The following is a 26,163-nucleotide window of genomic DNA, read 5'->3' as shown; positions in this document are numbered from 1 at the left end:
AAACTTAGAAACTAACAAGAACACAAGTTTATTCGTCAGAATTAAAAGTAGTACTTATCCCATCCAGTCAATTATTTAAAGGCATATTTGACGTTTTCCTCTCCTCGCAGCTGTTCGACAGGGAGCTGTGTGTTAGGCAGCTCCGCTACTCCGGAATGATGGAAACCATCCGGATCCGTCGGGCTGGATACCCCATCCGCTACACCTTTGTGGAGTTTGTGGATCGATATCGCGTCCTGATGCCTGGAGTGAAGCCTGCATACAAACAGGTGAATGAATAGACTTACTTACATGGTTCCTGGCCCTGTATAACACATAGTGTCTGTAGAGATGGACAATAACATACACTCTTAAAAATGATGGTTCTTCAAAGGTTCTTTAGTAATGAAAATGGTTCTATATAGAACCATGAACACTCAAAGAACCCTTTGCATGCTTAAAGAGTTCTTTATGTTGTTAAATGGTTCTTCAGATTAATAGAGAATTTGTTGTAGATGGTTGCAAACCTGTTGTCTGATCTTCAGAGTCTGACCAAATCAGACTGAGCCATAAAACTGACCCAATATCAGGTTCAGCTCAGTTTGGTCAGTTTTTTCCAGATCAGTATTAATGTTGTTTTGTTCCAACCAGCCGGTAAAGAACACCTCTCAACCAATCAAATCAAATTTATTTGTAGCACTTTTTACAACTGTTGTTGTCACAAAGCAGTATCACAGAATTCCAGAAAAGACAAAGTTTTAACATGAATGTAAAACCCCCAGGTGAGCAAACAAGGGGCGACAGTGGCAAGGAGAACCTCCCTCAGAGCTGAAGAAGAAACCTTGGGAGGAACCAAGGCTCACTAGGGGGGGACCCATCCTTTTCTGGTCAAACTACCTACAGAGTTATTATACTACTAATATTAATAGCAGTAGTAGTAATAGCTATGAGTCTATGAGAAACTGGTGATATGGACTCTCAGTACTTTAACTTCATTCCCCTTCTAGCTTCAGTGCACAACAAATGAAGTAACCTTCAGACACCAAAGACATCATTTCTGTTCAACTGCTGCTTGAAACAGATTAACTCGGATCATAAGGAGGAAAAAAATCTGACAGACTGTTCATTGTGCTGGTATACGGGATTATACAGGATTACCTTACACCCCATTTGTCAAGCACAAGGCCCGCAGGCCAGGCCAGGTCAGGTCAGGTCAGGTCAGGCCTGTGGCACAATCCTATTAGGCCTGAAAAACTTTTTTAATTTTCTATTAATATTAGTCCATTTCATCATGAGAGAGTTCCCAGCATGCACAGCAACAGAATGTGTCCTCCCACCCCCTCCCCAACAGCGATCTATGGGACAGCACCACAAAAACAAACAACAAAAGATGGAAGGTGTCCAGTTCAAGCAAATGGGCAGTTTTTAAAACCTATTGTACATTGGGGGCATTTACAGGGGTTTAGTTATCTACAGCTAATGTAGTTAATTGTTTTATATAAAACTACTTTAAAACCGTTTAAGTATTTAGTGCTAGTGCCTGTTTTTTGCCGTTGTAGTTTTGGCATGTTTTTTTGGCCCACAGATTTGTTGAGCTTTTTTAAGAATGACCCTTTGCACCCCTGCCTTAGACGGTCCACTGATGAAGAAGATCTGTTCTAACAACCTGTAGTTGTTTGTGGTGCTGCAAGACATTTGAATGACTAAAGCACACAGAGATGATGTAAGCGATGGTGTAATGGTCACCGAAGTGCTTTTGAATTATCTGCACATTTGCAGAAATTCCACTCAGTTGAAATGTCTAGAAATGGCTTTTCAGAGAGTTTTGAGAATCACCACCACCCTGCTTTTTGTTTGCTCTCCTCAAGGAGGACCTGAGAGGGACCTGCCAGCGGATTGCTGAGGCTGTCCTTGGCAGAGACGATGACTGGCAGATGGGAAAGACCAAAATTTTCCTGAAGGTATTCCGGCCGAGTCCTCCCAGCCTTACATCACACTTCCAGGAACTAGTTATGGAAGTGACTCATACAAATAGTGACCACAGTCAAACCTGTATGAAGCTCCAGAGAGCGAGAGAGAGAGAGAGAGAGAGAGAGACAGAAAGAAAGAGAGAGAGAGACAGAAAGAAAAAGAGAGAGAGAGAGAAAGAGAATGAGAGAGAGAGAGAGAGAGAGAGAGAACGAGAGAAAGAGAAAAAGAGAGAGAGAGAGAAAGAGAATGAGAGAGAGAGAGAGAGAGAGAGAACGAGAGAAAGAGAGAGAGAGAGAGAGAACGACAGAGAGAGAGAGAGAGAAAGAGAGAGCGCACGAGAGAGAGAGGGAGAGAGAGTGACAGTGTAAAGGGTCCATCTGTGGGTCCATGTTTCAGTACATTCATCACTCTCACAGCTTCAGAACATTACTTTTATAGTAGGTACATAGTTACTGGATAATTTGTAGTAGTTCTGAATAATTCACAATATTTATTGAGTAATTTGTCATAGCTACTGAATATTTAATAATAGTTACTGAATATTTAAGAAAAGTTACTGAATAATTTGTAGCAATTATTGAATAATTCATATTAGTTACTAAAATATATTTTAAGCACAGTAACCAGACGAAAAGGTATTGGGGCTTAATTTTCATTGCTTATAATTAATATGTTGTTGCTGTCTGAACAAAACCTCATACCTCCGTTTTTCAGTTTTTGACATAATTTTAAAATACCTGTAGCCCTTTACATTGTGTGTAAATTTCAAGAAGAATGGACCAAAAGAAAAGATCCAGAATGACTTGCAAAAAATTCCATTGATTTACATTAAAAGTAAAGTAGGTTTTTTTTCCTTCTCCTGTAAAGTTACCATTTTGGAGATACAAGGTTTTCCCCCGGCAACAGCGATATACACTGCTCAAAAAAATAGGCCTGGATTTGGAGTCACATAAAGTTCCGTAAAGGGCGGAACTTGGATATGTGGAAGTGCAGCGCCCAGACAGTCTGTGGCGGCACATAAGAAAAACAATCCTGGATGAGTGAGAAATCCGACTGGCTCTGCGTTAAAGCCAGGTTGGGTCAGGAGTCACAACACAAGTGTTAAGAAGAGCCATTTTGTCCTTTCAACAAAAACCAAACCGCCTTGGCAGCCACAACATTTAATGCCCAGTATGTCTCACTGTGTGCTGATGTTCTAGTATAGGTTGGGTTAAAAATATAAACATAAACAAAGACTTACTTTTCTCTGCTTTAAGCTTTAGCTCAGCCGATTTCCTTCCCTTTCCATCGGGAAACTTTCCTAAAAAGTGGAGCAACTTATTGTAAAATGTCTCTTATCGTCGGCTGTTTAACGAGGCTGAATTTGCTTCTTATTCTCCAGCATCTTTTTAGAAAATTTGAAAGAGAAGCGACTTCATCTTCACAACTTTTTAGTGTTTGACAGTCTCTCGTTGCAGATTTGACTTGCTAGTAAACCAAGTGCGGCACATATGAATGCGAATAACGCATCGGTGGTAGGTGACCTGCCAGGCTTTACTGACACAGTGCCCCTGATCCTCTACAAAGAGACCAAATCTGAGGTTATCAATGCACTAAAGTAAATGGGCAGGACAGCTGTAGTGTGCTGCGTGGTCGAGTATTATCACAGGATCTTATTCCACTATAACAGCGCATTTTATCACAGATGAGCGGCAGCAGTGTCTCATGTGCTCCAAACAAGAGCAGTGAATGAGTCTTCCAGTTCCCTCACCACATCACTTCCATTTGACTTATTAATAAAAGATATTGGAAGTAAGTTCATTGTAGTTCATCACAGACACTTTGCTTTACCAAGTACCAAGTCCTGAGACAGTAGGAACAGAAATCCTGGATAGAGAAAAAGACACATAGATAATCGTTTTATAATCGCAAATCGGAATCGAATCGAATCGTGAGGTGCCTAGAGATTCCCACCCCTAGTGTTGTGTTAGTTATGTGCTCATGTGCTTCTCTCTGCCAACACGACTGTGTTTTACATTTTGCCATCTGAAAAGAAACTCGAGGCAGAGATCAGAGGTCAGCAGCGAGTTTGTCCGTTGCCTGAGTTTTCCACTCCGTAGCGCTTTATCAGGCCTCTCAGCTCACAGCAACAGGAAACCCCCTCAGCTAGAGTAAAGAGAGGGCACTGCCAACACTTCCTAACAGGACGTGACAGCATCAGAGCAGAATCATGGGAGATGTTATACAAATCAATCACGATCTGCTTCTAAACGTGTTTCTCTCTTATTTATATGTAGTGATGGTTTTTCACAGGAAGTCCTTTTCATTTGTAATGTGTCCTGCACTCTGGAGTCCAGCAGGGTCTCTGCTGTGATGATGAGCGTCTCGCTGTGTTTGACAGGATCATCATGACATGCTGCTGGAGATCGAGCGAGACAAGGCCATCACTGACAAGGTCATCCTCATCCAGAAAGTGGTCCGGGGTTTTAAAGACAGGTACGACTAAACACATTTATGGAAAATCACTGTGCCAACATCACTGGGAGAAAAACACCTGCTGTATTATTGCTTTTATTAGTCTTTACAAATTCACCTCCACAAAGTCGTGAAAAATAAGAGCATTGCTAACTTAACTTACCAGCAACTGGTTACCATGCTGTGAAAAAGTATTTGCCCCCTCTGATTTTTTTTCAAATCTGTCAGTTTTATAATCATTTCATTTATTGAAGAAAAAGTTATCCAACACCAGCTGGGCCTGTGTTCATGCACAAAGGCAATTACATGTACTTTTATCAAGTAAATAAAAGCAAAAAAAACGTCAAAAGGAAAAATAGACTGAAGCTACATTCACATTATAAACCTCGTTGCTCATATCTGATCTCTCTGACTCGATGGTTCATACTCGTTTAGCTCAGTGACTCAAATCTGTCATTTGAGAAGATCAGATTTGTGTCCACACAGCCCTGAAAACATCAGATCTGAGTCACGTTAGGGCAAAAAATCTGATTTGTGCCACTTCAGCCTGGTAATGTGAACATAGCCTAAAACATAGCCTAAAATGACAAACAACAAAAACTGTAAAAGACTGTAAAAAGTGCTGTAGCTTAAATAACTAAAATCATTAAAAAGATGAACAAAGTGCATACAAACAAGATTAAAACACAAAAAGAAACTGAATACAAAGGGTTTATGTTATTAGATTAAAGCACTTCTGCAAGGAACTCTAAATACAGAAGGTCTACAGACAGTTTGTGCCGGTGGAGGTGGCCAGCGTAGGAGGTTATTTACCTAGAAATGACTTTTAATTCTACCTGACCCATAAGTATGTTCTTAAAAAACATCATGAACACATACATATCTAACAGATTTACATCAGTATATATCTGGCAGTATCAATGAACAGTATTATTTTTGCAAGCGCCTCAGTGTTACAGCATTAACCAATCAAATGAATGAATGAATAAATAAATAAAACTCCAGTGTGATCATTAAAGTCTTCAAAACACTGAAACTTGAATCATCATTTGCATTAAAATTGTTACGCCTTTTCTAGCTTTTAGTTACTGATCCCATAATGCTGTGTGATACACCTCAAAATTAGCTATTATTACAGAAAACACCTTGAATTGGTTTCAAAACAGAAAGATAAATGCAGTATTTTATTATGAAAAATGGTTAAATGTGGTGAAATCTTGGCTCTAATAATAACTAGATGTACATTTCCTGAAGGAACTGCAAGAGTGCATGAGAAGAGCTGCAAGTGTGTGTGCTTGTGTGTGTTTCTGTGTAGGTGAACAACACCTCCTTAGGTATGTGTCTGTGTGTGTGTGTCTGTGTCTGTGTGTATATGTGTGTGTGTCTGTGTGTGTGTGTGTTGTGTGCCTGTGTGTCTGTGTGGTGTCTGTGTCTGTGTGGTGTGTGTGAGAGGGAGAGATGAATGTGTTTGGAGGAGGGGGGGTCATTCAAATGAACTATCACTCTGTTATTATGCAGCTCTTAGTGGAGAAGCCTTGTTTGAGTCCGATTTGCACCCTCTGAACAAACAGTTATAACTCGGGAAATGTTTACTCTATCGCTTAACCGGATAGATGGTGTGAGATAAGACCCCTTGAGGATTATTATCGTGTAACGTTGCATGTATTGAGAAGAAAATGTCTGAGTTATGACGAGTTAAACACAGAAAAAATCTTGAAATAAGCAGATTCTGATTTTGAGAAATTTACATGGGAGTGAATGGGGCAGTTGTCTGTGCCGAGTGCCAAACAAATGCTCATAACTCTAAAGCTAATTGATAAAACGATGAGATATTATGAGGTTTCAGAAAAGACACATTTCTCTACCCATTGAAACTGAAATGGAGTTTCTAGGTGAAAGTTTAAGGATTTTAAAACAGATGCTATCGAGCATCTATGGAGTAAGACGCAGTTTTGGTCGCTCCTGCCGATTTCGTAGATATTTATGATTTAACTGCACATTCGAGTTCGTTTTTTCTGCTTTATTTTACCCCCGTAAGTTTATTGTGTTTCTTTTGTTGGAAAGCCTAACTTTCAGTGTCTGACATGGCTGCAAAAGATATTAAAACTCGTTCAGACTCGATTGCGGCCTACTGCACAATCTCCGACCGCGACCTCAAGCGAGCCAGCGGTATCTGCTGTAGTCTCCTCAGCACACACCAGCCCTGACATCGCTACTCTTAAATTAGAGCTGCTGGCTTCACTGAGGAAAGACATCGCGGAGATTTTTAAAAAGGAGCTCCAGGAAACACTCGGAGATGTCCTGTCCTCTATAAAGTCGGACCTGAACGCGGTAAAGACAGTTAGCTTCTGATAAAGCTGCTATCGACGCCACTGTGTCTGACATTAAAAACACAGTCGGAGAGATGGAGCGCGCGCTCACCGTGTGCTCCGATGACATCTCAGAGATGAAGGCGTCTATAAAGTCTCTCACCGCACAGGTAAATAAACTATAGGATAAATGTGAGGATTTGGAGTCCAGATCACGCCGCAATAACGTCCGGATAGTGGGGGTGCCAGAGGGCCCTGACACCTGTACCACTTCTGCTGTAGCCGTCATGCTAAAAGATGCGTTCGGTTTGGAAAAGGAGCCGCTATTGGACCGATCTCATCGAACCCTCCAACCCAAACCCAAGCCAGGTGATCATCCACGAGCCATCGTGTGTAGGTTTCACTATCACAGTGATTGTGTGGACATTTTGCGCCGCGCCAGAGAGCTCCGACAAATTAAAGTTGGAGATTTAACTATCTCGGTCTTTCCTGACTACACTGCTAAGGTGGCTCGGGCTCGGGCTGCTTTTAATGATGTCAGACGGAAACTTCGGGACATTGACGGTGTTCGGTTTGGTCTAATTTATCCAGCGCGGCTCCGAATCTCACATAACGGTACTGAAAAGGATTTTGTTTCAGCGGAAGAAGCCAACAAGTATATTGAAACTTTGACCACTAGGTGAACTCCAACCTTTTCTGAGGTTAAAGTTATACTGTCCTTTTGATACACTGATGTTAACGTGGTTATACAGGTATTAGTTTAAGTGATACTGTTTTGATCCCACAACCGGGGAAATTCCATCTCCACATTTAACCCATCCATGCAAGTGAAACACCACACACACACTAGGGGGCAGTGAGCACACTTGCCCGAAGCGGTGGGCAGCCCTATCCACGGCGCCCGGGGAGCAATTGGGGGTTAGGTGTCTTGCTCAAGGACACCTCAGTCATGGACTGTCGGCGCTGGGGATTGAACCGGCAACCTTCCGGTCACAGGGCCAGATCCCTAACCTCCAGCCCACGACTGCCCCAATTTTATTGATTAGATTTTTGCACTGTTGTTTCTTTTTGTATAACATATTTTCTCTTGTTAAAGTGTTCATCTCTTGGTTTGAAAATAGGGGTTTTATTTTAATGTAATACATTATTGACTCGTTTTTAGTGCATAATGTTGTATTGTGGTAAAATCGGTGGGAATGTCCCTTTCTCTCTCTCTCTTCTTTTATCTCTCTTTTTCACTTCTTTTTCTGCGTAGTCCCCGTGTTGCTTCACACTAGTGTGAACAGCGTTTCGTTACTGTGGGAAACACTGCTGTCTCCTTTGTTTTTTTTTGTTTTTGTTCTATATATTTTTTTCTCTTTTTTGGGTTTATGGAGACTTTGGGTGTGTTTGTGTTTGGGGGTATTTTGGGGGGAGGGTGTCCCGTCTCTGCTCACCGCGACCATTTGAGTTTTTGTTGTCTTATTTATTTAAATGGTTGATGGCAATAGTGGTCCCAGCGTAGCTGGGTCAGGCACACATCTCAGATTTATTAGTTGGAATGTTAGAGGTATGGGTAATCCTGTTAAACGATCCAGGGTCTTTGCACATTTAAAAAGACAAACTTCTGATGTAGTTTTTTTACAGGAGACTCACCTTCGCACTAAAGATCAACACAGGTTATATTGTCCTTGGGTAAGTCAGGTCTTCCATTCAAATTTTAATTTGAAGTCTAGGGGCGTTGCCATATTAATTAGTAAAAAATGTCAGTTTTCTGCCACCAATATTATTGCAGATAGAGATGGCCGATACCTCATAGTTGCTGGTACTGTCATGCAGACGAAGGTTTTGTTGGTAAATGTCTATGCTCCAAATTTTGATGATGTTGAATTTGTTAATAGGTTATTAAGTAATATCCCCTGTTTAAGTACACATCTGTTAATTCTCGGAGGGGATCTAAATTGTGTTTTCAATCCTACCTTAGCTCGTTCTAATCCTCTTAATCTAACTCAATCTGCTATGTCTAGATCATTCATAGATTTTATGGAACAAAATGGACTTGTGGATCCATGGAGATCTCGTAACCCCTCTACTAAAAAGTTCTCTTTTTTTTCTCCGGTGTACCATTCATTTTCTAGAATTGACTATTTTTCAATTGACAGTGCACTTAATTATTGTGTGAACTCTATTGACTATTTAGGTATTGTAATTTCAGATCATTCACCATTATTATTGGATATTCAAATTTCTACTGCCAAACGTAACCCATCACTTTGGAGATTTAACTCTCTTCTGTTAGCAGAAAGGGAATTTTGCAATTTTATTTCAAATACTGTTAATGACTTCTTGGCTTTTAATCAAACTGAATCTGTTTCATACTCACTGCTTTGGGAGACACTTAAATGCTACCTAAGAGGTCAAATCATTTCTTACTCTGCTTTTACTAACAAAAACAATAATGCTAGAATTAACAAACTTACATCTGTTATCAGGAATCTTGATCACTTGTATGCGTTGAATCCTTCTCCAGAATTACTTAAACAGTGTATTGACTCTCAGGCGGAGTTTGACCGTATTACCACTAAAGAGGCAGAACGTTTATTATTGTGCAGTCGTAGCACATATTATGAACATGGTGACAAGGCAAGTCGTTTACTGGCGCATCAGCTGAAGCGCCAGGCCGCTTCACGTTTGATACCCAGTATCAGAAACGCTCATAACGTCATTACTACAGACCCCTCGGAGATTAATGCTACCTTTAAATCTTATTACTCCTCATTATATAAATCAGAATTTCCTATAGATAGCACTAGAATGGACAACTTTCTTGATGGTCTTTCAATCCCAGTGGTTGATGTTGATATCGCTAAGCAATTGGATTCTCCACTTTCTCTTGAGGAAGTACTGAATGCAATTAAAATGATGCAATCTAACAAAGCCCCTGGCTCCGACGGCTTTCCAATTGAGTTTTTTAAGACATTCGCTGGTGCTTTGGCTCCATTACTTCTATCTGTGTTCAACGAATCCTTGGAAGGCGGTTCACTACCACCAACTCTGACACAGGCCACCATTGCACTTCTCCTCAAACAGGACAAGGATCCAGGCTCCTGTGGTTCATATAGACCACTATCTCTGCTTAATGCTGATGTAAAGGTGTTGGCTAAAATACTTGCATCCCGTTTGGAGAATGTGCTCCCTCGTATTATATCTGAGGAGCAAAATGGTTTCATAAAGGGGCGTCAATTGTTTTTTAATATTCGTACACTTTTTAATATAATTTACTCAAGGCAATCAGATGTACTTCCTGAAATTGTAATTTCTTTGGATGCGGAAAAGGCATTTGACAGGGTCGAGTGGGAGTACTTGTTTGCTGTTTTGAGGAAATTTGGCTTTGGTGATAAGTTTATTTCATGGATCCGCCTTCTTTATTCTTCCCCTAAAGCCAGTGTCCACACTAATGATGTTTATTCGGATTATTTTAATCTTGGTCGTGGAACTCGCCAAGGTTGCCCACTGTCACCTCTTCTTTTTGCCATCACAATTGAGCCTCTATCTATCGCACTGAAATCTTCCTCCTTATTCAAAGGAATCGTCCGTAATGATACTGAACATAAATTATCATTATATGCGGATGATTTGTTACTGTATCTAACTAATCCTACATTGTCTGTCCCTGCTGTTTTAAGTATTCTGGAGAATTTTGGCACTTTCTCAGGTTATAAATTAAATTTGGCGAAAAGTGAGTGTTTTCCTATTAATGTTGCAGCCTGTCATCTTCAACAATTGGATTTGCCTTTTAAATTAAGTCATTCTGGGTTTAAATATCTAGGTATCAATGTGACTCGTTCATTATCTGGTCTTGCAGCTGCTAATTTTACTCCTCTTATTTCGAGGGTTACGTCTGATATTCAAAGATGGGGTAACCTTCCCCTGTCACTAATTGGTAGGATTAATGTTATTAAAATAAACATTTTGCCAAAATTTCTGTTTTTATTCCAGTCAATTCCTCTCTTTTTACCAAAACATTTCTTTGATTCATTAGATCAGATTATTTGTTCCTTTATTTGGGGAGGGAAACCACCTAGGCTCCGTAAAATTATGCTGCAGAGAAGTAGACTTAGGGGAGGACTTGCATTACCTAATTTTCAAGTTTATTATTGGTCTGCTCATATTCATAAGATTTGTTACTGGCTAGTGTCTCCTGGATCCTCTTGGTGTAAAATAGAAAGTTCATCGTGTAAAGGTTCTTCTCTATCTGCTCTACTTTATTCCTCTTTGCCCACAAAGCCTTCTCTGTACACAGATAATCAGGTGGTTCTTAACACACTAAAAATTTGGTATCAATTTAGGCGACATTTTAAATTTAATTCGGCTTCCTCTCTGAGTCCTTTACATAATAATCATTTGTTTCCTCCATCAATTTTGGATTCTGCTTTTTCATTATGGGCTGATAAAGGTATTACACAATGTAAACACTTGTATGTAGACGGTGTCTTTGACAGTTTTGCTAATTTGTCCTCCCGACATGGCCTTCCTGGCACTCATCTATTCCGCTATTTTCAAGTTCGCAATTTTGTGGCTAAATGTCTTCCTAGTTTTCCTTCATTACTTCTAGTACAGTGTTGGGAAACCATGCTTTCAATGGTTCCTCATCATAGAGGAGTTATCTCAAAATTGTATAATCTCATTATGTCTATTAGTGATTACTCTGATCTAAAATTGAAGGGTAAATGGGAGGAGGAACTAGGAATTCAAATGGAAGAAGGCATTTGGGAACAGGCCGTGGATGGTATACGCTCTACTACCTCTTGTGCACGACTTGGATTAATTCAGTTTAAGGTTTTATACAGGGCACACTTCTCTAAATCTAGGCTTTCTAAATTGTATCCAGAAGTGAAAGATGTGTGTGATAGATGCTATGGTTCCCCCTGTGACCTTAGCCACATGTTTTTTCTTTGTCCTGCACTAAAAGGTTTTTGGACGGGTTATTTTACTATAATGACCACTGTTCTTGGAGTTCAGGAACAACCTTGTGCACTAATTGCTATATTTGGGGTTTCAGACCACTCTCTCGCACTTGGCACTATGCAAAGCAGCATTATAGCTTTTACATCCTTATTGGCAAGACGCTGCTTATTGTTACTATGGAAATCTACCAAGCCCCCTTCTGTTTCTTGCTGGCTGAGGGATGTCATGCTTTTTTTAAAATTAGAGAAAATAATGTACACACAAAGAGGGTGTACAGATAAATTTTTCCAGAAATGGCAGCCCTTTATATCATATTTTTCCAACCTAAAAGTATTACCTGGTTAAATGTGTGCTTCCATACAAGTGGCGTGGCCTTTCTGTAGCTATCGCTATTCGCAGTGTGCGTGTTGGGTGTGGTGAGCTGGGATGGGACATTTGGGGGGGGGGGTGTTGGGGTACATTTTTGTTTTTGTGTGTGTTCTATTATAAAATCTGGTTGATGTGTGGTGGAAAAATGGGGAAAGTTGTGAAGGTATTCTGTATATAAATGTGATGTTGTATTGGGCTTACTTTCACTTTCTCCTAATAAAAAGTTTTTGCAAAAAAAAAAAACAGCTGCGTGATCAGCTGTGTCTGTGAGACTGAGTGGCCTACTGTGACATCATCGATGTCAGTTAGACTTTGAAGTTCTGAACATTCCGCCATTCATTCTTATGGGAGCTTTTTAATTTTTAAACTTAATTTTATTAAAAACTACCAATCCGATCGACTCCAAAAATACATAGCACAAGTCACAGCGCCGAGACCTTCGAAACGCAGTTTGAATGTAGTCTGTACATTAAGCGGTTCGGGCTGTATTAATCACAGAAAAGTGTGGAAGAAGAATAAGAAGAAATATGAGAGATATCAATAGAGCGCTTCTTCAAGCTCTCTAATAAGCAGTGTATTGTCCCCAGTAATGGAAATAATAACTGCTGTGTTTACAACACTATTATGTTTTCTAACAGATCCAACTTCCTTAAAATGAAGAGAGCAGCTCTGATGATCCAGAAAACTTGGAGGGGTTACAACTGCCGGAAGAACTATGATGCGGTGAGTAATGATGTACTTCATGGTTAAAATCTCTGCTTTCCTGGAAGCCTCATCTGGGGCTTAATTGTGGTGCAATGTTTGACTGTTGAGAATCATTTTGAGTGTACATTCAAGCTTAATCCGGTTCTGGGAAACCAGCCCAGAGAGCAACTGCTCACAGTAATGTGACTATTCACAGGCTGGCTGAGCTGCCTGCTGTGCTGATTTCCCTCTGTGCCTTCCTGTCCTGCAGATGCGTGCTGGTTTCTCTCGGCTCCAGGCCCTGTTTCGCTCACGGAAGCTCTATCAGACATACCATGTGGCCCGGCAGAGGATTACACTGTTCCAGGCCCGCTGCAGAGGCTGCCTGGTGCGCCGTGCCTTCAGGCACCGCCTCTGGGCCGTTATCACCATCCAGGCCTACACCAGGGGCATGATCGCCCGCCGCCTCTACAAGAGACTCAAAGGAGAGGTAAAGCAGGGGACAGAATAAAAGTCCTTTGTGTTGTTTTTAGGCACCTAAGCACTTTATTTAAAGACAGTTGTCTTAGCAATAATTTAGAAAAATACAATATATTACTGGAATAAATGCAACACAGTGAAAGTTAAGTAAAAAAAAAGTTTGGATCCATATTAAAAAAGTTTGGATCCATATTAAAAGAAAGTTTGGATCCATATTTAAAAAGTTTGGATCTATATTAAAAGAAAGTTTGGATCCATATTAAAAGAAAGTTTGGATCCATATTTAAAAAGTTTGGATCTATATTAAAAGAAAGTTTGGATCTATATTAAAAGAAAGTTTGGATCCATATTAAAAGAAAGTTTGGATCCATATTAAAAAAGTTTGGATCCATATTAAAAGAAAGTTTGGATCTATATTAAAAGAAAGTTTGGATCCATATTAAAAAAGTTTGGATCCATATTAAAAGAAAGTTTGGATCCATATTAAAAGAAAATTTGGATCTATATTTTAAAAGTTTGGATCCATATTTTAAAAGTTTGGATCCATATTTGAAAAATTTAGATCCATATTATTTATTGTAATTGTTTTTCTGAACAAACATAAATGCATAGAAGTCCAAATAAATGGCTTTTTAAATATAATTTACTTAGGTGTTCTTAGTATATTTTCAAAGTATATTACCTTTAAAATCTTTGGAATCAGTATTTTTGAATAATATGAAACCTATTTGGTCACAGATAAATGCATACAATGACTCTAATATGTTCGTCTTTCAACTTTACAGGTTTCAGATACTTATTAGGAAGCTAGAAAAAAAAAGAAAAAAATGATAGAATAATGAACAGAACTGTACAGTGTAAACAGGGCAGCCAGTCAGAACTGAGCTCATTTACATCTGTAAATCTTACAAGCACATAAACAAAAACAGTCTGTTCAGTTATAAAGGATACAGATTGGTTTGAAAACGGTCGTGTAAACATTTTTATGATTGTTTTTTATACCTAGACAAGTATTATTCACAGACCTCTTAAAAAGAGAGTGAGCAATAAAACAAATAAAAAAGTAATAAATATCAATAAATATCATTGTACATCATGTAGTATTTAAATCTACATTGTACAAGTTATTATTACATTGAAAACTACAAAGATTATTAATATGTTATAATCATATTAATATAATATTCCGATCACCTGAAGTGTATCTGACCTCGATTTCTTTTACTCTCTCTTTCCACCCATCCTCTCTTCTCCAGTACCGGAGGCGTCTGGAGGCGGAGAAGATGCGTCTGGCTGAGGAGGAGAAGCTGAGGAACCAGATGAGCGCCAAGCGGGCCAAAGCCGAGGCGGAGCGTAAACATCAGGAGCGTCTGGCCCAGCTGGCTCGGGAGGACGCAGAGCGGGAGAAGAAGGAGAAAGAGGAGGCACGCAGGAAGAAGGAGATGCTAGATCAGATGGAGAAAGCACGCCATGAGCCAGTGAATGACTCCGACATGGTGGATAAGATGTTTGGCTTTCTGGGCACCACCAATTCCTTCCCTGGGCAGGAGGGCCAGGCGCCAGCCGGGTTTGAGGTGAGAGAGTCACTTCATGCCATTGAATCACGCCTCCATGCAAACAGCCTTAAATTTTAAAGGGCCTGTATCATGGAAAACAGAACTTCCATCGCTTCATTGAAATGAAACAGTTTGTCGCAGTGCGTAAACATCTATCCAGTCCATATACAGAAAATAACCTCCTCGTTTCTACACTCATTGTCCATTTTATAAGCTCCACTTACTATATAGGTGCACTTGTTCACCCTGTTCTTCAGTGGTCAGGACCCCCATAGACCTGTGGTGGTGTGCTAGTGTGTGTTAGTGTGTGTTGCGCTGGTCTGAGTGGATCAGACACAGCAGTGCTGCTGGAGTTTTTAAACACCTCAGTGTCTCTGCTGGACTGAGAACAGTTCACCAACCAAAAATTTCCAGCCAACAGTGTCCTGTGGGCAGCGTACTGTGACCACTGATGAAGGACTTAGAGGATGACCAACACAAACTGTGCAGCAGCAGATGAGCTATCATTTCTGACTTTACATCTACAAGGTGGACGGACAAGGTAGGAGTGTCTAATAGAGTGGACATTGAGTGGACACAGTATTTAAAAACTCCAGCAGCAATGCTGTGTCTGATCCACTCAAACCAGTGCAACACACACTAACACACCACCACCACATCAGTGTTACTGCAGTGCTGAGAATGATCCACCATCCAAATAGTACCTGCTCTGTGAGGGTCCATGGGGGTCCTGACCACTGAAGAACAGGGTAACAAAGTATCAGAGAAACAGATGGACTACAGTCTGTAACTGTAGAACTACAAAGTCCAGCTATACAGTAAGTGGAGCTGATAAAATGGGCAATGAGTGTAGAAACAAGGAGGTGGTCATAATGTTATGGCTGATCGGTGTATAACCATTTAAGCTGAAGTTAGAGGGAGCGTTTCAGTACAGACTGCTTTTAGAATGAGGCACAATACAGGGCAGCCAATCAGAACAGAGCTCATTTACATATTGTAGTCTTAAGGGCACATAAAAGAGCCAGTTCAGTTCTAATGGATAAAGAGGTTGGAAAATGGTAATATAAAAAGTTATTAGGCTGTTTTTATACCCACATGAATGGAGGAGGACCTACATGGACCTTTTAACAAAAAAATATTTAAAAAATAAAATATATATATCAGAATAAGATATGAGCCTGTGAATCTAGTCTGACTAATAAAAAGCTATAATATAGAAAGGAAAGTGTGAAGCGTCACTGTATCCTTGTGAGAGCTTTTTTTGAGGATGTGTGTGTTTTGTGCTTTAGGACCTGGAGCGCACTCAGAGGGAGCTGGAGGAAGAGGATCTGGATGAAGCTCTTCCTCTGCCTGAGGAAGAGGAGGAGGACCTATCTGAGTATAAATTTGCCAAGTTTGCTGCCACCTACTTCCAGGGCACCAGCACCCACACTTACATGCGGCGTCCGCTCAAACAGCCTCTGCTGTTTCACGAGGACGAGGGTGACCAGCTGGTATGTAATGCTCTCTGATGTAAACCTGTCTTCTTTGGTTTCCAGGCATGATTTGGAGACAAACAAGTTATCGCCCAAATGGTAACTTTACAAGAGACAGGAGAAATGTTCTTAAGTTTTAATGTAAAGCGATTTTCAATTTTGAAGCATTTCTATTGGTCCATTCATCATGAAATTTTCACGCAAAGTAAAGGGCAGCTGCTGAGCTCAAATGACATAGAAAAATAAAAAATAAAAAATGTATGTAGAAAAGTTTTCACTCACCCATCCAAATCATTGAACTCAGGTGTTCCAGTGACTTACATGATAGACTATATTGCCAAAAGTATCCTCTGCCTTTGCACGCATATGAACTTGAGTGACATCCCATTCTTAATCCATAGGGTTTAATATGATGTCAGCCCACCCTTTGCAGCTATAATAACTTCAGCTCTTCTGGGAAGGCTTTCCACAAGGGTTAGGAGTGTGTTTATGGGAATTTTTGAACGTTCTTCCAGAAGCACATTTGTGAGGTCAGACACTAATGTTGGACGAGAAGGCCTGGCTCACAGTCTCCTCTTTAATTCATCTCAAAGGTGTTCTATTGGGTTGAGGTCAGGATTCTGTGCAGGTCAGTCAATTTTTCTACATGAAACTGGCTCATCCATGTCTTTATGGACCTGCTTTGTGCACTGGTGCACAGTCATGTTGGAACAGGAAGGGGCCATCCCCAAACTGTTCCCACAGAGTTGGGAGCATGAAATTGTTCAAAATCTCTTGGTGCTGAAGCATTAAGAGTTCCTTTCACTGGAACTAAGGGGCTGAGCCCAACTCCTGAAAAACAGCCCCACACCATAATCCCCCCTCCACCAAACTTTATACTTGGCACAATGCAGTCAGACAAGTACCATTCTCCTGGCAACCACCAAACCCAGACTTGTCCATTGGATTTCCAGATGGAGAACTGTGATTGGTCACTCTAGAGAAAGAGAACACATCTTCTCTGCTCTAGAGTCCAGTGGCAGCACTTTACACCACTGCATTCCACGCTTTGCATTGCGCTTGGTGATGTAAGGCTTGGATGCAGCTGCTCGGCCATGGAAACCTATTCCATGAAGCTCTCTACGCTGTTCTTGAGCTGATCTGAAGGCCACATGAAGTTGGGAAGTCTGTAGTGATTGACTCTGCAGAAAATTGGTGACCTCTGTGCACTATGCGGCTCAGCATCAGCTGACCCCGCTCTGTCATTTTATGTGACCGACCACTTCGTGGCTGAGTTGCTGTCGTTCCCAATCGCTTCCACTTTGTTATAATCCCACTGACAATTGACTGTGGAATATTTAGTAGCGAGGAAAGTTCACGACTGGACTTGTTGCACAGGTGGCGTCCGATCACGGTACCACGCTGGAATTCACTGAGCTCCTGAGAGCGACCCATTCTTTCACTAATGTTTGTAGAAGCAGTCTGCAGGCCTAGGGGCTTGGTTTTATACACCTGTGGCCATGGAAGTGATTGGAACACCTGAATTCAATGATTTGGATGGGTGAGTGAATACTTTTGGAAATATAATGTATATAATATCATTGATTAATGTAATATTTAAGTACAGATTTGAATCAAGTAAAGACAGTGCATTACCTTTTTCAGTGTACTAGCTGTGTTTTTTGTTTATACACATTTTGCATCAAATTGTATCCAATCACAGTGTTTATTGTTGGGACGGTCAGGTCTGCTCAGTGTTTGTGGTGAGTGGGTTGTGGGTGAGAGGTTTTGGTTTTGTGTCCTGCAGGCTGCCCTGGCCGTGTGGATCACAGTCCTACGCTTCATGGGCGACCTTCCAGAACCCAAATACCACACGGCCATAAGCGACGGCAGCGAGAAAATCCCCGTCATGACCAAGATCTATGAGACACTGGGCAAGAAAACCTACAAGAGAGAACTACAGGCCCTGCAGGGCGAGGGAGAGGTGAGTGGACGGGGGGAATGTGTGAATGTGTCAACTAAACAAAAATAATGAGTCATAGAGGAAGATTGAATGAGGATGTGGCCAGACGGAGTGTTATACCATGAGATGCTGGCACTAGTGTCAGTATCTCATGGAGCTGAAGGATCTTGAGTGCATGATTGAGATTATACCATACAGCCGTCATTGATATTGATTATTAAAGACAATTGTGACATAAAAAGGTCAGAAAAAAATACTTTGTTTACATTCTGCAAAGAAAAGTAGTTTCGTTAAAGCCCCATGAAGCTTAAATCTGCTCATATGGGCTCACAGCATGTGCAGTTAATTACGGTCCAGTCAAACAAATGGCCAGTCCTCACTGTTCTTGATGTGAACTGGGTGGTCCGGATTTTTGGTAATGTTTTGATGCAAACTTAGGCATGACGATAAAGTAATAATGTTGCTTGTGAGTACTTGAGCGCTTTGGTTCTTTGCATGTATAATCATTAAAGAGTACCTTCGTTGTCCACTTTATTATTAGACACCCTACCTTGTCCTTAAACTTGACCACTTTATAAACTCCTCTTACCTTATAGCTCCACCATATAGGTGTACAATTATTGACTGTAGCTCATCTGTCAATTCTCAGTTTTTCAGGTCCCTCTAACACATTAATCATTGGTCAGTTTCTGATCAAAGGACCACTCTTGTCCAGATATTACTTGAGTGGTGGTCCATTCTTAGCACAGCAGTGACACTGCGATAGTATTGTGTGTTGCTGCACTGCAAAAAATAACATCTTGTCAAGTGAAATTATCTTACTTCTAGTCGGTATATAATATTCCTTACTTTGAGATTGTACTGCACTTATTTTATCATTATTTAGCTTATTTCTAGATATTTTTACTTGGTTTCATTAATTTTATAAAGTAAGTAATAAAGTATTAAGTATTTAAGTCATTTTACTCAATACATTTTTTAAAGACAAGTAAAAAAGTCTGAAAATAAGTGAAATAATCTTAAAATATGTTTACAACAATCTCAACAGGAGAAATGTTGGATATATTGACTAGATTTAAGGTCATTTTTCTTGACAAGATGCTATTTTTTGCAGCAAGTTTTTACATACTTCACTGTCAGTGTTTGGTTGAGAGTGGACTGCCACCCAAAAATATCCAACCAAGATCAACCCTGTGTTCAGAAACTGATTGACAAAACTGCATTAACAATAAACTACAGTCTCTAACTGTCCACCAGCAAGGTGGGGCTATAAGAAAAGGGTTTCTAACCAAGTGACCAGTTGGTGTGTTTTTTTAGGTCAACCTTTCCTGTAGTTAATAGGAAATGATTAAGCTTCATACATCTTGGTGTAGTGTTTAGTAGATGAACACTAAATACTGGAGTAGTTGTCACCATGCAGCGAATCTGCATGTGACTACAGCAGCCAAGAATGTATGAAGTGGGTTTTATAAATCATGACTACCAGTCGATTGTGCTTCACTGAATCAAGCTATTTTTCACAGCCAAAAGAAATTTTAGACTGTGAAACATCCATACTGAACAATCTACTTAAGTCCCATTGTGCACAACTCACTACAGCACTAACATCAGGGATGTTAAAGAGCTTATCAGGCATAACATTATGACTGCAGTAACACTGATGTGTTAGTGTGTGTTGCGCTGGTCTGAGTGGATCAGACACAGCAGTGCTGCTGGAGTTTTTAAACACTGTGTCCACTCACTGTCCACTCTATTAGACACTCCTACCTTGTCCATCCACCTTGTAGATGTAAAGTCAGAGGCACTAGCTCATCTGTTGCTGCACAGTTTGTGTTGGTCATCCTTTAGTCCTTCATCAGTGGTCACAAGACACTGCCCACAGGACGCTGCCCACAGGACGCTGCCCACAGGACGCTGTTGGCTGGTTATTTTTGGTTGGTGGACTTTTCTCAGTTCAGCACTGACACTGAGGTGTTTAAAAACTCCAGCAGCACTGCTGTGTCTGATCCACTCAGACCAGCGCAACACACACTAACACAAAACCACCACCACGTCAGTGTTACTGCAGTGCTGAGAATGACCCACCACCCAAATAGTACCTGCTCTGTGAGGGTCCATGGGGGTCCTGACCACTGAAGAACAGGATAACAAAGTATCAGAGACACAGATGGACTACAGTCTGTAACTGTAGAACTACAAAGTGCACCTATAGAGTAAGTGGAGCTGATAAAATGGACAATGAGCTTAGAAACAAGGAGGTGGTCAGAATGTTATGCCTGATCAGTGTACATTTATGTCATGTTTGCATTGCAGATAAATTAAGTGCATCTCTACTGACATATGGTACTTAACTATTTTCTCATTTTTACTGTTTCCATTACATTTCAATACTGAATCTGGGCCCCTGTAGTGAGTCCTGCTGCTTCATGCTGCCGTCCAGCTGCTTCATGATTTATAAGTTTCCTCCATGTCCACCTCTCCCTCCTTCTTACAGAACGCTCACATTGACAGTCATAAGAAGAACAGTGTGCGTCACAAGCTAGTGTCCCTCACCCTTAAGAAGAAGTCAAAGATTACAGAGGAGGTGAGTTGGCAGTGTGGTTGCCATGGGAACGCGGTTTCATGATGACGCTCATGCAGGGTTTTTGTCTTTGTTCAGCTCTGTCGTACCTCCTATAAGGCCTAATTTCACCTTTGAACATTTCTGTTTATTTTCAACATAATATACAGTGCTGTGAAAAAGTATTTGCCCCCTTCACAATTTCATGTCTTGCATATTGCTGTTATTAAATGATGTTATTTAATTATGACTTCATTTATTGAAGGAAAAATGCTGTTCAGCCCTACCTGGACCTATGTGAAGAAGTAATTGCCCCCTTAGCTACTAAATCAACTAGTTAACCAAATTCAATTTTGAATATCTGGTTCAGTTTCACTGGCCACACCCTGGCGTGATTACTGCCAGACCTATTGAATATAATCATCACTTGAATAGAACCTGTCCGGTGATATGAAGCAGTTAGAAGGTGTCAAAAAGCAGCACATGATGCTACTTTCTAAAGAGATTCAAATACAGATGCAATACAAAGTAATTGAAATCTACCATCTGGAAAGAGTTGCAAAGCCATTGCTAACGCTTTGGGACCCCATGAACCACAGTGAGAGCCATTATCACAGTGGTGAGCCTTCCCAGGAGTGGGAACCCAGCCTACCAAAATTTTATCAAGAGCTCATCAATGACATCCAGGAGGTCACAAAAGAACCCAAACAAACATCTGAAGAACTGCAGATGGCATCCATGGGAGAGTTGCAAGGGGCAAATCACTGCTGACCAAAAAGAACACAGTTTTGACTCACAATTGCCAAAACACATCAAGACTTCTGGTTCAATATTCTGTGGACTGATGAATCAAAGATGGAATGGGTTGGAAGACATGGATCCCACTTCTGCAGGACCTTGACGACTTGTCGTAATTGATGTAACCTTGAATTCTGCTCTCTACCAGGAAATCCTGAAGGAAAACGTCCGCCCATCAGTTTTTGACCTAATGTTTAAGTGCATTTGGGTTATACAGCAGGACAATAATCTGGAGCACACAAGCAAGTCCTCCTCTGAAAGGCTCAAACAAAAAAGGAGTGGCTGACTTGAATCCCATCTCAAGACCTTAAACTGGCAGTTCTTGCTTGGAAACCCACCAATGAAGCTGAAATAAAACAACTGCAAAGAAGAGTGGGCAGGAATTCCTCCACAGTGATGTAAAATGTGAAAAATGTAAAAAGATATAAAAAAAAAACCTCATCACAAGTTATTGCAATTGTATGATTGCAGTTGTTTCAACCAGTTATTAGGCTTAGGGGGCGATTACTTTTTCACGGGCGATATAGGCTTCGAATAAATCTTTATCTTCAATAAATGAATTGATCATTTGAAAACTGCATTTTATGTTTACTCATGGTGTCTTTATCTTGTATTAAAAGTACTTGGAGGATCTGAAACATTTAAGTGCGACAAATTAGCAAAAGCAGTACAAAATCAGGTGAGGGGCAAATACTTTTTCACAGCACTGTATTGTATTTGTGGGTAAGAGTGCTGTCAGTGTTTATGGGCAATAAGAAAATACAGGAACACAAAACTGTCATACCTGCTTAGATCACAGCATAGCGGAAATGAAGTCCAGTCATATAATAATATAACGCTTGTGGCAGGTGACCAAGCGTCTGAATGATGGCGAGTACACGGTGCACGGGAACAGCATGCTGGAAGACCGGCCCACATCCAACCTGGAGAAACTTCACTTCATCATCGGGAATGGGATCCTCCGTCCCGCGCTCAGGTCAGACCTGCAAGGCCACAGATTCTCAGATCATTAAGTACCATAAAAGCAGCCCATAAGGACTCATAAACATCCAAATATCATCACTCCAAAGATCAATTACAAAGACAAAAAAATACTGTAATGCCATAAATTAACGTACCTAATTGAAATTTTTCCATTTCATGTTCTCATTTATACAGTTGTACAGAAAATAATTGTTTTTGTGTAATATATTTTATTCGTGTGGAATTGAAACACATAATGGTACACATTGCAGTCAAGTATATTCAATTCATAATTTTTTTCAGCATATCATTAAAGGCCTCATATCATGGAAAACCGACAGGAACATTTTCCTTACATCTTGGAAGTAAAAGTTAACATGTAGTGTGTAAACATTTCTAAACAATCGCTTTATTCTCCAGTCCATGCAGTCCATATACGGAAACTAGGCCGCAAAATCAGCCTGATTTGAATATGCTGTTTTTGTGATGTCACACAAGCCGTCAGATTTACATACATCCACCTTTTCAACCCACAGCAGTTCAGCTCCACCCATCCAGGCTGACATTATTAGGAGTGCTTAAACCTGGACTGTTTTTCGAATGATGCACAATATAGCACAGCCAATCAGAAATGAGCTCATTTACATAGATTCGTTTAAAAGGCATTGCTACAAAAACAGCCTGTTTAATGCTGGGGTATAAAGAGAGGTTGGAATATGGTCATAAATTATGATTGTTCTTGGTATATAAACTGACACAAATGCTGTGGACCTTAAGGGAACTTTACTGCCGTAGTAATCAGAATCAGAATTGGCTAGATATTGAAAGTAGCTAGGACTATAGAAAAAAAGAGTAATAAATAGTTTAATAGAATTACTCAATTTCCATTCAGGCGACATAATAAATAAATATAACAATAAAATAAATAAATAAATAAAAAGACATAAAATGCTATGGAGCACTGCTGGTGACATCCTAAATAAATAAAAGTAATCCATGGCAACAACAACCAGTGAGTGGAAGGTAGGTGTTTCTAATAAAGTAGCCAGTGAGTAGAAGCACAAGGTAGGTGTTTCCGATAAAGTGGCCAGTGAATGGAGGCACAAGGTAGGTGTTTAGTAAGGTTTGATCTCATTCCCATGCCTTACTAAGTCATGGACACGCATTGAGGTCTTGTTCCCATGCCTTATTAAGTCATTGCCATGAATTAATTGTCTTGTTCCCAAGCCTTACTAAGTCGTGGCATGTCAACATGTTGTGGTTTGTAAGTCAAACAACCCCTTTGGCTAATTTTCTGAGCTCTAAACAGTGATCTGGCTGTTCTGATTTGCAGAGATGAAATCTACTGTCAGATTTGTAAGCAGCTGACCCAGAACCCGTCCAAAAGCAGCCACGCCCGTGGCTGGATCCTCCTGTCCCTGTGTGTGGGCTGCTTCGCCCCCTCTGAGAAGTTTGTGAAGGTGAGGGATGTTGGATATACAACCTTGGACATGTGTCCATATCTTCACGTGTGTTTGTGGATAATGAAATACTGAAATATATACAACTTGATGATTTACTTCTTTTTTCTGCTCCTCATTCCCTGCAGTACCTGAGGAACTTCATCAGTGAAGGACCTCCAGGCTACGCCCCGTACTGCGAGGAAAGGCTCAGGAGAACATTTGTGAATGGCACCAGAACACAGCCCCCCTCTTGGCTTGAGCTCCAGGTAAGATATCAACTGCCTCCTCTCCTCAGGCACACCCTCAGCATGCTTCTACTCACTGACCACTTTTCAGAAACACCTACTTTGTGCTTCCACTCACTGGCCACTTTATTAGAAAGACCTACTTTGTGCTTCTACTCACTGACCACTTTATTAGAAACACCTACCTTGTGCTTCCACTCTCTGACCACTTTATTAGAAACACCTACCTTGTGGTTCCAATCACTGGCCACTTTATTAGAAACACCTACCTTGTGCTTCCAGTCACTGTCCACTTTATTAGAAACACCTACCTTGTGCTTCCAGTCACTGTCCACTTTATTAGAAACACCTACCTTGTGCTTCCACTCACTGGCCACTTTATTAGAAACACCTACCTTGTGCTTCCACTCACTGACCACTTTATTAGAAACACCTACCTTGTGCTTCCAGTCACTGTCCACTTTATTAGAAACACCTACCTTGTGCTTCCACTCACTGGCCACTTTATTGGAAACACCTACCTTGTGCTTCCACTCATTTGTAGCCCTCTTCTACCCCATTCATCACTGGTCTGCTTCTGAAATCAGAACTGTTGTGGTCCAGATATTATTTGGGACATTCTCAGCACAGCAGTAACACTGATGTAGTAGTATCTGCGGTGCTGGTCCAAGTGTATCAGACACAGCGGTGTTGCTGAGGTTTTTACACGTCAGTTTCACTGCTAGGCTGAAAATGTATCATCCCAAAAATATCCAGCCAAGACACTGACCACTGATGTAGAGCTAACACAAACTGTACATCAACAGGAGAACTACAGTTTCTAACTGTACACCAGCAAGTTGGAGCTTGGGAAGAGGGGTTTCCAATAAAGTGGCCAGAATAGGCTTTACTCATTTGAATATTTAAAATATATTTCTGTTCGGTAGCTGGAGAACATGAGGCTTCCAGTGTAGGTTCATCTTCAATTTTAACACTAACTGACTTCCACTGTGTTTATGTTTCCACCCATCAGGCTACTAAGTCTAAGAAACCCATCATGCTGCCTGTGACCTTCATGGATGGCACCACAAAGACCCTGCTGACCGACTCAGCCACCACAGCTAAGGAGCTGTGTAACGCCCTGTCAGACAAAATCACCCTCAGAGATCGCTTCGGCTTCTCTCTCTACATCGCCCTGTTTGATAAGGTGAACACACAGGCCAGCCTGAAGGGTCATATGGCAGATGTAGTATTAGGTAGCTCTCTCTCTCTCCCTTTCTCTCTCTCTGCCCTATGACTGCTACTCTCCTACCCTGGAGGAACAGGAGGGATGGACAGAATGAACAGTAATGAAGAAAAGCTGTCCTCTGGACTTTTTCTCACTCTCTCTCTTTCTTTCCCCTCCTTCTTTTGCTTTGTCTCGTTCTCTGTTTCTCCTCTCTGTTGTATTTTTCTCTCATTGTGTTTCAGTGCTCTTTCTCTTTCTCTGTCTCTCTGTTTCTCTCTCTATTTTTCTTTTTCCTCTCTCTATTTCTCACTCTATCTTTCTGTTTTCTTCTTTCTCTGTCTCTCTCTCTCTGTCTCTCTCTCTGTCTCTCTCTCTCTCTCTGTCTCTCTCTCTGTCTCTCTCTCTCTCTCTCTCTCTCTCTCCCCATCTCTCTCTCTCACCCCTCCCCTACCCCCTTCCTCTTTTGAATTAATGAATGAGTGAATTTATTTCCTGTTGTGTCCAGGTTTCATCTCTGGGCAGTGGCAGTGACCATGTGATGGATGCTGTGTCTCAGTGTGAGCAGTATGCTAAAGAGCAGGGAGCTCAGGAGCGTAACGCCCCCTGGAGGCTGTTCTTTAGGAAGGAAATCTTCACACCCTGGCACGACCCCACTGAGGACGGGGTAGCCACTAACCTCATCTACCAGCAGATTGTACGCGGGGTCAAATTTGGAGAGTACCGTTGTGACCGGGTATGGACCAGTAGAAGCGTAACTGTAAATCTCGGGCTACATGACAGTG

At 40.9% G+C, this 26,163-nt stretch overlaps 1 protein-coding gene across 3 annotated transcripts in view; it reads left to right on the top strand.

The window, feature by feature from the left end:
• myo7aa (myosin VIIAa) overlaps positions 1–26,163 on the top strand; it is a 105,548-nt gene that overhangs the window by 41,792 nt on the left and 37,593 nt on the right. For all 3 annotated transcript variants that reach the window (XM_017704180.2, XM_017704179.2, XM_037540159.1), the window contains 14 exons: positions 111–269; positions 1,848–1,940; positions 4,331–4,425; positions 12,668–12,752; positions 12,985–13,203; positions 14,450–14,767; positions 16,039–16,242; positions 18,011–18,187; positions 20,661–20,750; positions 22,373–22,500; positions 23,821–23,947; positions 24,076–24,195; positions 25,187–25,360; positions 25,887–26,114. In XM_017704180.2, coding sequence (XP_017559669.1) covers positions 111–269; positions 1,848–1,940; positions 4,331–4,425; positions 12,668–12,752; positions 12,985–13,203; positions 14,450–14,767; positions 16,039–16,242; positions 18,011–18,187; positions 20,661–20,750; positions 22,373–22,500; positions 23,821–23,947; positions 24,076–24,195; positions 25,187–25,360; positions 25,887–26,114 — 2,217 coding nt within the window. The remainder of the gene's footprint in view (positions 1–110; positions 270–1,847; positions 1,941–4,330; positions 4,426–12,667; positions 12,753–12,984; positions 13,204–14,449; positions 14,768–16,038; positions 16,243–18,010; positions 18,188–20,660; positions 20,751–22,372; positions 22,501–23,820; positions 23,948–24,075; positions 24,196–25,186; positions 25,361–25,886; positions 26,115–26,163) is intronic.

This window comes from Pygocentrus nattereri, chromosome 7 (genome assembly GCF_015220715.1).
Source record: "Pygocentrus nattereri isolate fPygNat1 chromosome 7, fPygNat1.pri, whole genome shotgun sequence".
Taxonomy (NCBI): Eukaryota; Metazoa; Chordata; class Actinopteri; order Characiformes; family Serrasalmidae; genus Pygocentrus; species Pygocentrus nattereri.
The sequence above is the reverse complement of the archived record's forward strand: the minus strand, read 5'-3'. Positions and strand labels throughout refer to the sequence as shown.